The sequence below is a fragment of the Zea mays genome, chromosome 6 (assembly GCF_902167145.1).
Source record: "Zea mays cultivar B73 chromosome 6, Zm-B73-REFERENCE-NAM-5.0, whole genome shotgun sequence".
Classification (NCBI taxonomy): Eukaryota; Viridiplantae; Streptophyta; class Magnoliopsida; order Poales; family Poaceae; genus Zea; species Zea mays.
Window position 1 is genome coordinate 91,350,917 of NC_050101.1, and position 10,922 is coordinate 91,361,838.

The 10,922-nt window shown below is 46.3% G+C and overlaps 2 protein-coding genes across 3 annotated transcripts; one reads left to right on the forward strand and one right to left on the reverse strand.

Annotated features, from left to right (window-relative positions):
* Positions 1-4,115: 4,115 nt before the first annotated feature.
* On the reverse strand, positions 4,116-6,351 carry LOC100174970 (isopentenyl transferase). Of its 2 annotated transcripts, NM_001365497.1 has the most exons (2): positions 6,184-6,351; positions 4,116-5,823 (listed from the first exon to the last, which is right to left on the reverse strand). In NM_001365497.1, exon 2 carries the CDS (start codon positions 5,805-5,807, stop codon positions 4,446-4,448), a length of 1,362 nt encoding a protein of 453 aa, NP_001352426.1. In that variant the 5' UTR covers positions 5,808-5,823; positions 6,184-6,351; the 3' UTR covers positions 4,116-4,445. The 2 variants fall into 2 exon arrangements, with proteins under 2 accessions (NP_001352426.1, NP_001352510.1); NM_001365581.1 differs by having other exon boundaries at positions 4,116-6,351.
* A 1,179-nt stretch (positions 6,352-7,530) lies between these two features.
* Positions 7,531-9,585, forward strand: LOC103629543 (photosystem II stability/assembly factor HCF136, chloroplastic). The gene is made up of 6 exons (XM_008650635.3): positions 7,531-7,987; positions 8,084-8,319; positions 8,396-8,526; positions 8,624-8,954; positions 9,047-9,162; positions 9,248-9,585. The coding sequence occupies exons 1-6, from the start codon at positions 7,684-7,686 to the stop codon at positions 9,312-9,314; spliced, it is 1,185 nt and encodes a 394-aa protein (XP_008648857.1). The 5' UTR covers positions 7,531-7,683; the 3' UTR covers positions 9,315-9,585.
* Positions 9,586-10,922: the final 1,337 nt, after the last annotated feature.

Here is a 10,922-nt window from a genome sequence, read left to right on the forward strand (position 1 = left end):
TTGATCATCATTCGCCCGCTTACGAATTTTCCAAGGACTTCTTCGGGCGACATTTTGGTGTACCTGGGATTCTCACGAATATTATTCACCAAATGAGGATCAAGAACGGTAAAGGACCTTAGCATCAGTCCGACGACGTCGTGGTCCGTCCATCGCGTGCTTCCGTAGCTCCTTATTTTGTTGATAAGGGTCTTGAGCCGGTTATATGTTTGTGTCGGCTCCTCGCCCCTTATCATCGCGAATCGTCCAAGCTCGCCCTCCACCAACTCCATTTTGGTGAGCAAGGTGACGTCGTTCCCCTCATGAGAAATCTTGAGGGTGTCCCAGATCTGCTTGGCATTGTCCAAGCCGCTCACTTTATGGTACTCGTCCCTGCACAAGGAGGCTAACAACACAGTAGTAGCTTGTGCATTTCTATGAATTTGTTCATTAATAAAAATGGGACTATCCGAGCTATCAAACTTCATTCCATTCTCAACAATCTCCCATATGCTTGGATGGAGAGAGAATAGGTGACTACACATTTTGTGGCTCCAAAATCCGTAGTCCTCCCCATCAAAGTGTGGAGGCTTGCCGAGAGGAATGGAGAGCAAATGTGAATTTGAACTTTGAGGAATACGCGAATAATCGAAAGAAAAGTTCGAGTTAATCGTCTTTCGTTTGTCGTAGTCGTTGTCGTCGTTGTCCTTGTGGGAAGAAGTGGACTCATCACTGTCGTCGTATTAGACGATCTCCTTAATGCGCCTTGTCTTCTTCTTCTTCCCATCTTTTCGTCTATGACCCGAGCCCGAGTCGGTAGGCTTGTCATCCTTTGGCTCGTTGACGAAAGACTCCTTCTCTTTATCGTTGATCACGATACCCTTCCCCTTAGGATCCATCTCTTCGGGCGGTTAGTCCCTTTGTGAAGATAACGGCTCTGATACCAATTGAGAGCACCTAGAGGGGGGGTGAATAGGTGATCCTGTAAAACTTGAAAACTTAAGCCACAAAAACTTTGTTAGGTGTTAGCACAGTAAATGCCAAGTGGCTAGAGAGGAATCTCAACAAAACACAATAACCACATGAAATCAATCACAGAGATGGCACGGTGGTTATCCCGTGGTTCGGCCAAGACCAACGCTTGCCTACTCCACGTTGTGGCGTCCCAACGGACGAGGGTTGCAATCAACCCCTCTCAAGCGGTCCAAAGACCCACTTGAATACCACGGTGTTTTGCTTGCTTTTCTCAATCCCGTTTGCGAGGAATCTCCACAACTTGGAGCCTCTCGCCCTTACACTTGAAGTTCACAAAGAAGCATGGAGCAAGGGAGGGATTAGCAACACACTCAAGACAAGAAATCACAGCAACACCACGCACGCAAGTCGCAACGAGAGCTCACAACACAACTCAATGAGTTCACCACTCAACTAGAGCTCTAATTGCTATAGCAAAGAATCAAAGGCGCGGAATCGATGTCTTGGTGCTTAGGAATGTTGTAGGAATCTTGGTGTCCTCCTCCATGCGCCTAGGGGACCCTTTTATAGCCCCAAGGCAGCTAGGAGCCGTTGAGAGCAATCTAGGAAGGCTGATCTTGCCTTCTGTCGAGTGGCGCACCGGACACTGTCCGGTGCACACCGGACACTGTCCGGTGCCCGATTTCCTTCCTTAAATAGCGAAGCCGACCGTTGCGGATTTGGGAGCCGTTGGCGCACCGGACATGTCCGGTGCACACCAGACAGTCCGGTGCCCCCTTCTAGCCGTTGGCTCGGCCACGTGTCCCGCGCAGATTGCGCGGCCGACCGTTGGCTCACCGGACAGTCCGGTGCACACCGGACAGTCCGGTGAATTATAGTCGTACGTCGCCAGTGAATTCCCGAGAGCGGCCACTTCGCTCGATCCAGCCTGGCGCACCGGACACTGTCCGGTGCACCACCGGACACTGTCCGGTGCACCCAGACTGAGCAGAGTCTTGGCTGCCCGAGCCAAGACATTTCCAATTGGATTTTTCCTGTTTCCAGCACTTAGACACAATACATTAGTCTCTAAAACAATGTACTAAGTCTGAGAAACATACCTTTATCCTTGATTTGTACTTTGTCCACCATTTTACACTTAGGCACTTGTGTTGAACACTAAATCACCAAAATACTTAGAAATAGCCCAATGGCACATTTCCCTTTCAATAATTCGGATTATATAATCTATACCGAAACAAATAGGTCATTAGTCTTAGATGTATATATTCGACATTACAAGCCTTACAAGTGTGGTGTTGTCACGACTTAGGGGGTGTTTGGTTTATAGGAACTAATTTTTAGCCTCTCTATTTTATTTTATTTTAGTCTCTAAATTGTCAATACGGAAACTAAAATAGAGTTTTAATTTCCGTATTTAGCAATTTATGGATTAAAATGGAATAAAATGGACAGACTAAAAATTAGTCCCTAGAAACCAAACATACCTTAGGATACTGGAGATCATTATGTGCTACTCGAGATCATTATGTGCTGCGTGCATTGTTAGGTTACAGAATACTGGAGATCATTATGTGCTACTCGAGTTCATTATGTGCTACGTGCATTGATCCTGTGCCCACACGTGCACAAGCAAAATATACATAAAATATAATTAAGTATAAAAGTCTACTATATTGTACCGGACGGCACAGGCTCTAGTGTTCGTTGATGGCATATCATACATATCCCTGTTATAAGTATGATAACCGTCTCAGAAAAAGACATCTTTGATATTATGCCAATAACGACGAGGTAGTTGGATCGGTGGAATTTGAGTTTAATTTAACGTCTCTCCTCTCTTGCACCGTAAACAGGAGAGATTGTATAACGTTTTAGGATAGGCTGAGCAAGCAGTTTTGCTCCCTGCTATTGTATATATAGGAATCTATCGTCTCCACCATCAAGTTCAGTTCAGGGGAATATGAATCTGACACGGTGCATGCAATTCCAGCCCTAAACCCCAATGGATGGCATGACTTGTACATAATCGAATAACAATATGGTTGGTATTCTGCCACTATCTCCACCAAAACTGAAAGCAGCAGATTTCTTCACTAGTTAGGTGCAGATGCAGCCACAGCCACACCATTACGCCATTCCAGATCTACCAAACCATTCATCACATTCCTGCCTAATCATAAGCCACAGCAATAGCTTTTTCCCTTATTTTATTTAAAGAGAAAAACAGAAAGATGCTGAACCCATTATGGGGCCAGCGATATGAAAACTAAAGAACTAGACAAAGACGACTTCATACATCGTTTTGTACGAGCCGTTGACTTACATTCATGCTAAACAATGTTATTATATATTATTCAGTATTCAATAAGTTTTCATACTTGGCAGCAACCTGCAGAAGGCTGCAATTTACCCTTCACAACCGACACACACAGTTGTCCAGTTGACTATCTGCACAACATCTTCAGATAAACATTTTTTTATTTCAAAGAAAATTATGAGTCAAATTAAATACGAATTCAGAAGTGACTGCCACCAATGTTGTTATGCTGAGGTGTATCAGCCTTCGAAACAGAAAACTGCGACCTTCTAAAAAAAGTACTACAAACATAACTACAATTTGTTGCCAAGAGCCACACATTCTACATGTTGTACATATAGGAGTCAAAGGTCGCTACACCTAACTACATATCAGAATACTAAATCAAGTTTAAGTGGAGAAACGGTAAATTGGCTGGTAATGTGTTAGGTTCGTCGATAGTGTTATGTGTATCAAGTATCAAACATACCAAAGTGATGGATGCCTTGACCAACCGTGCTTACTAGTTGATGGAAAACAACACTTTCTGTTCAGGTTTTGCAAATGAAATTTGCTAGTCAAAAGATAAGAGCGCAAGAAAATATACCTGATTAATTTGGCCTCCCATCTCTTCTGTAACCACTGCAGACCAAATAACCAAACTTGTACTGTCTTCGACTGTTTAAAAAGCATACCAGATATTGGCAGAGGTTGACGGCAGATAATACCCATGACAGAAAACATGAATAGTTGCGATGCACTACTGCAGAATCGCAAATACTGAGCATTCATGGTACAGTTCACATGAAAAGAGGTCCTCAACACACCTCAGCTTAATTCTGCACGAATCACACTTCAAGATTAAGATATTACAAAATCAGGTACTACTATTTACGTAAAGCTCAAAGAGGGAGATGCCCAAAGAAGAAACCTGCCTTAAGAAAACAGGAACCGAGCTTCTTACAAAGCTCAAAATGGAGAGATGTCAAAGGAGAAACCTGACTTTTCGTTCCATTGTGGCACTTTGAAAAGGCATTTTCACTATGATAGAAAACAGAATAAAAACCTATAAACTAAATTCATGTGTTATTTGCGTCTTGATCTACTAAACTCCTGTCCTAATTGGTCAACACCAAAAAGCTAGACAATTTCCATGTTTGAAAAAAACATGATAAGGGAGTAGATCTATATTTCATTTGCTCTGTGTTCTCCTGATCCAATTCAAAACGTGAGAGCAGTCATCACCCCCAAGAAACACCCTGTTCATTGAGCGATAGGTTTTGAGATCACGGCTTTTGAGCACGCAATTTTCCCTTTTCATTTCAAGTGATTCAGGAACCATCCTTGCACTGCAGCCATGGTAAGCATCACAGACAAATTGAACAAGTGCCTCAAATGGTTTCGAGCCATCGACCCAGTGGTAAATCTTCTCATTGCGGAACCAGGTAAGTTGCCTCTTTGCGAAGTTCCTAGATGTCCTCTGAAACTTGGCAAGGAAGTCAAGGAACTCTTGTGGGGTGCTTTCGCCTCCGTTCTGCCTACAGTGCAGCAGGTACTCCATGGCTTGCTTGTAACCGATGGCACTACTTGCAGAGTTCATACGTGGCTGCAACCCGATATCAAGCAGCCATGAGGCTTCCGAAAGTAAGCCGCCTGTGTCAACCAGCATTTCTTCACACCTCAGATCAATTGACCGGTACAGTTCAATGCGTGGACTTGCGAGGAAAATGCAGAAGAAGTCATACTCCATCTCCCTGGCCTCGTAGTTTCCAGCGGATGAGGGAGCCTCAGTTAGGTCAGTGTCATGCTGTTCACAGAATGCATCGTACGGTAAGGCGAAGGCAGAAGGAGGGGAGCCTGATGACCTGATAATCTCGAGGCTGCGGCTCAATCTGTTCCAGTTATTGACAGACAAGTCCCGGGCTCTGGGGTCACCAGCCTGCACCACCAGCTCTACCGCTTCCTCCCACTGGCCGTTCTCCCGAAAATCAGCGAGCTCAGACCACACGGCCAAAGTGGACTCCATGGATGACTGTGGAACGTTCGGCTTGCCATAGATGTACCATCTCAGGTACAGCCCAGTCCCTCCTGCGATAACGGGCACGCAGCCTCTGTCAAGAACATCCTGCGTCGCCCTCCGGGCATCGCGGAAAAAGGCTCCAGCCGAGTAATCGTCGGACGTGTCCAGTATGTCGATCAAGTGATGCGGCACTAGGCTCATCTCCGCCGCGGACGGTTTGGCAGAACCAACGTCAAGGCCACGGTAGACTTGCACGGAGTCCGCACTGATGATCTCCCCTCCGAGCCTCCTGGCCACCTCCAGCGCCAGCCTGCTCTTTCCAGCACCAGTAGGACCAGAGATGACGATGACCGTGTCCTTCTTCTTATGATGAGTTGGTGGTGGCAGAGACGAGGCGGCCATCGTGGCGGCCTTGGTTGAGGCACAGAAAGATGGTAGAAGCCTGTGCTGTGACTGCAAGCACAGGATAGGCCAGCTCCTCCAGATGGCACGCCGCATCGCCCCCAGCTGCTGTGGCCTCATCTCGCCGGACATGATAAAGGAAGAGTATCTGCCAAAGACGCAGACAGAAATTCAGGGTAGGCTACGTGATTTGCTGAGATGAAAATGCTGCTTGACAGCGTTTGAAGTCCTGCAGGCATTTCATCATACACCTAGGTAGGACTCAGTCGAGAGCCATTGCTCCTGGCTTGGCTCGGAGTCATAGAGTGGTAGCCTTATTTAGCCATCGTTAGCAACAAGGAAGTGGTGAGTGTGAATGTGCAGGAAGAAGTACCCATGGAGAACTGTATGTGAATTCAAACGGAGGATGCGTACTTGTGGCTGTGGCTGCGGCGGCGAGCTCCGACAAGGTTGCTCTCGCAAGCTACAAGGAGGGGAGGAGTGGGGGAACGGAAGCCATTCCGCTTACCTTGAGCCAGCAACTTCCGGCCTCTCCTCCGTCCCACCGCCGGCGTGGCGTGGTGCGCCTCAGCGCCTGGCCGCCGCGCTTCCGAGGACGGCCAGGGAGCAGCCGTCGGCGCCTCGGGCGTTAGGCTATCCGCACTCATATAACTCTAAATTTCTACTCTAAAAGAAATATTCTGACCTAGTCAGCAAAATTTTTTACTCTATACTACAATTCTCCGCAGTCATATCTACTTCATATCTCAACTCTATACCAACTACCATATATTATATGATTTCTTTCTACCACGCTACCACACACGTACAGCCACATCGCCTCACGCTGTCAGCGCACAAGTTTCCATGACGGGAGGAGGGAGATTTGGAGTAGCTCTAGAAGTAGCGTTTTTCATGTCTTCCTTTAATTTAAGATGGGCGGTAAGGTGCAACGTTGCAGCAGATTTTTACGCACTCATACTACTCTAAATTCGTACTCTAAAAGAAATATTTTATCCTAGTCAGCAAGATTCTCTACTCTATACCACAATTCTTCGCGGTCATATTTACTCTATAATCCAACTCTATATCAACTATCATATATTATATTATTTTTTTCCACTTTATATTCTCTTGCTGCAAAAATCTGCTGCGCTGGCTACTTGCTCGCATGCTTTCCGTACAGCCGAACCGAGAGAAGGATGTTTGGAGTGAGAAGAGTAGGTACGCTGTAAATAGAGTTCCTCAGGGTCTCTCTACGTTTACAGTCCCGTGTGCAGTGCCCCGCTGCGGATGTTTTTTTAACTGTATGTCGGGTAGAGTTTGGTTTACAGCATGTCACTGCGGACAGCCTTAGCTACTGGGAAGGGATGGAGATTTTTCAGTCTATCCACTTGCATTTAGCCACTTGGCCCATGAAGCCCACAGCACGCTACTCAGAAATGACTCGGCCTATGAAGCCCACGGTACTCAAAAAAGAAAGAAGGGAAAAAGAAAAAAAACAAATATTTTACCTCCCTCGACTATAACAAAAAAACAGTTTTTCTCGTTTTTTTTCTTTTTATGTTTGGTTTGATTTAATCTTTAAAAATTACATTAAAACACAGGAAAATCATAAAATAAAAAATACTAAACTTCACATAAGTAGATATATACATTAAACATAGTATATGATATATTTTATTATACTTTTGTATAACTTTAGATTTATATTTTTTATAATTAATTCACAACTACCAAAATTTGATGTTTGATTTATATCTACATAAAATTAGATAAGTCATACATAATTCAATAAGAATACTTCGTATGGTTTTTAGTTTTTTTCTGCCCTACATGTTTATTTTTAACTAACTAAAGATGATGGACACTTTATGTGACAGCGTATGCTAACGGATCCGGCGGGCCCTGCAACGGCGCGGCAGCAGGATAAGAGGACGCGGCGCGCGCATCCACAAGCAGCGGAGGAGCCCGACCACGCCAGTGAGCCCGCCCGATTCGCCGTCGCGGCGGCCACGTTTCCCCTCCAATGGCCACCAGCTCCACCGCCTTGCTGCACCTTGTCATACCGGCCTCCCGCCGCCGCCGGCACTTGGTGCCTCGGGCCGCACACTCCGAGTCCGCCCCGCCCGCCGCCTCCGTCGACCGCCGCCGCTTCATCGCCCACACCGCCGCCGCGGCCGCCGTCTCCCCTCTCGTCTTGCCCCGCTGGACCCCCGCGGCTCGCGCGGACGAAGCGCCGGCGCTCTCCGAGTGGGAGCGCATCTTCCTGCCCATCGACTCCGGCGTCGTCCTCCTCGACATCGCCTTCGTCCCAGACGACCCCTCCCATGGTATGACGGCGCTCTTCATTAATTCTCCTGTCTCGGGAAGGGCAGGGCATGCTTCAAATGTAGGCTGACTGACTGACACGGACAGAGGTGATTCAGGTTTTCTCCTTGGAACAAGACAGACAATACTGGAGACGAAAGACGGCGGCAACACCTGGTTCCCTCGCTCCATCCCTTCCGCAGAGGACGAAGATTTCAACTACAGGTTCAACTCGGTAAGCTTCAAGGGCAGAGAGGGATGGATTATCGGCAAGCCTGCAATTCTACTGCACACCTCAGATGCTGGCGAGAGCTGGGAAAGAATACCCCTGAGTGCCCAACTTCCTGGGAACATGGTAATCGGGTTTTTTTCCCATCTTTGTTTGCATTCGATCGAACAAAGGCTTGCTTAATAATCCGAGATGTACTCAGGTTTACATAAAAGCTACTGGGGAGCAGAGCGCAGAGATGGTTACCGATGAGGGAGCAATCTATGTTACCTCTAACCGTGGATACAACTGGAAGGCTGCCGTGCAGGAGACCGTTTCAGCTACTCTGAACAGGTACTGCTCATCAGTTAGCAGTGCATAGACAGACATGAGACACCTCCTCTCCTCTCCTCTCCTCAAGTGCAATACCTTGTTCCTGTTTGTGATGCAGAACAGTTTCAAGTGGCATTAGCGGTGCAAGCTACTACACTGGGACTTTCAACACGGTGAACAGATCGGCCGACGGGCGCTACGTGGCTGTGTCCAGCCGAGGGAACTTCTATCTGACGTGGGAGCCCGGGCAGCCGTTCTGGCAACCCCACAACAGGGCGGTGGCACGGAGGATTCAGAACATGGGGTGGAGAGCGGACGGTGGACTTTGGCTGCTGGTGCGCGGTGGTGGCCTCTTCCTCAGCAGAGGAACCGGGATAACTGAAGATTTTGAGGAGGTGCAGGTGCAGAGCCGGGGGTTTGGGATCCTGGACGTGGGCTACCGCTCGCAGGTATAATAAATCTCCCTCCTTCTTGCCAATGCACCTCTCGATCTCTTTCTTCTTTGAATTCCTATGCACTGCATTGTACCGCACTCCTCCAGGAGGAGGCCTGGGCTGCTGGTGGCAGCGGCGTGCTGCTCAAGACCACAAACGGAGGGAAGAGCTGGATGCGCGACAAGGCTGCCGACAACATCGCCGCCAATCTCTACTCCGTCAAGTAACCATACTCTGCTGCTGCTGCTGCGCTCTCTTGCTTGTCACAAACACTTTGTACGTAATTGTGACGCTGGCTGCTGCCACAGGTTCCTTGATGACAGGAAAGGCTTCGTGCTGGGCAACGACGGCGTGTTGCTTCGGTATCTTGGCTGACATTCTATGTATATGTGTGTACAGCGAACGGCATGTGCTGCTGCTACTACTACTGTAAAAGGCTGCTTACTGTGCTTGCGTTCTCTCTTCTGCAACCCAAATTGAGTGTAAAGATGCATGTGCTGCTTGCTAGGAACTTGAAAACCTTGTATACCCGTATCTACTATCTATATATATGCTACCTTGTTGCAAACAACCCTCAAACCATTGAGAAGCTCTCCATTCTCAATGCCTGGGACAAATCATTCTACTCAATCTATTTGCATTTTTCTACGAAGACCCATATTAACAAAGGCCATCTTTCAGAGCCAATAAAATTCCCTGCATATTGCAATCTTGACTTATTTTCTAAATCTTCACTCAATCTTTCGGGGCACCAAAAAACACAAACTAGATGCTCTCGATCCAACAACAGTGGTGACCACGAACATAAGGGAGCACTTGAACCGTAGCTAGTTATTCGACGCTTGTCCTTCACCGCTCTCGGTCCATCAGCATGAACATATATGACCTTCATCTTTATCGTCAACCACAACACCCATATTTTATGCATGCACACCATAAGCCAAAAGACATGTTACACATGCTCATGTCCTGGTTAGTCCACCCGACCTAACCCCTAAGGCACTACTTCGCTGGCAATCACTCATCACAAACTCGAACCATATGTCACATCCCTTGATGAGTATATTGTCAACGTCACCACACAAACACAAAGAGCAAAAGAAAAAGAGGAATGAAAAACAAGAACTCTCTCGAATGATTAAAGAGCTAAACAAAAGCTAAAACAAGGTTATTTGAAATACATGTAGAACTCAAATGGTCAAAGTTAGGTCATGCCCCAAATAAATGTAAAATACCTTAAAGGTGTCCTCCACCTTGGGTGCCACCTTTGGAGGTCAACAAGGACGTCAAAACTAAGTGTGAGGCTCAATTTATATCAAGTTCAAGTACTACTTAAAATCTAGGATTAGCATGTAGATGTAGTAAGATAGGCGCCACAAACTAATACGAACTCCATTTTCTATGATCCACATATGGATGAAAAGATAGTTTCATAAGCTGACTGGTGGCTCTGGTTTGACATTAAAACTCTATTAGAGTCGATATGAATCAGCGAAACAAGGCAATGTCCAGAATATGTCCTGATGTTGTGTCACCATCTTTTGGACCACTAGGCCATGTAATGTGTAGGCCCATTAGGTGACACAAATATGGATCCTTGACTACCCCTTCGGCTATATAATCAACAATAGCAACCCATGTTAGGGTCAGGGATTTGCTTTACATCAATCTATCATTCAATGGTTGTCATTATCGGTCATGGAACCTAACTTTCAGTTATTTGTCGTTCTCACTTTAATTCAGTCGCATATTATCTTGTTCTTGCTTGTGTTTTTGTTTCCCAGATAAGGATTAACCTTCATAGATAGGCCAATTGAATTATTGACGTAATTGATAACCAGAGGAGTAATGGTGCTTGAAGGAAACATGTGACGCCTAAGAGGGGGGGGGTGAATTAGAACTTCTAAAATTTTCACTAAATTAGGCCACAAATAAATCCCTAGAGCAAAACCTATGCAAATAATCAAACTGGAATGTGCAAAC

Coding starts and splice junctions, on each gene's coding strand:
- LOC100174970 (NM_001365497.1), bottom strand. CDS start 5,807: ATGTCCGGCGAGATGAGGCCACAGCAGCTGGGGGCGATGCGGCGTGCC.
- LOC103629543 (XM_008650635.3), top strand. CDS start 7,684: ATGGCCACCAGCTCCACCGCCTTGCTGCACCTTGTCATACCGGCCTCC. Junction 8,320..8,395: donor CCCAACTTCCTGGGAACATG/GTAATCGGGTTT, acceptor AGATGTACTCAG/GTTTACATAAAAGCTACTGG. Junction 8,527..8,623: donor GTTTCAGCTACTCTGAACAG/GTACTGCTCATC, acceptor TTTGTGATGCAG/AACAGTTTCAAGTGGCATTA.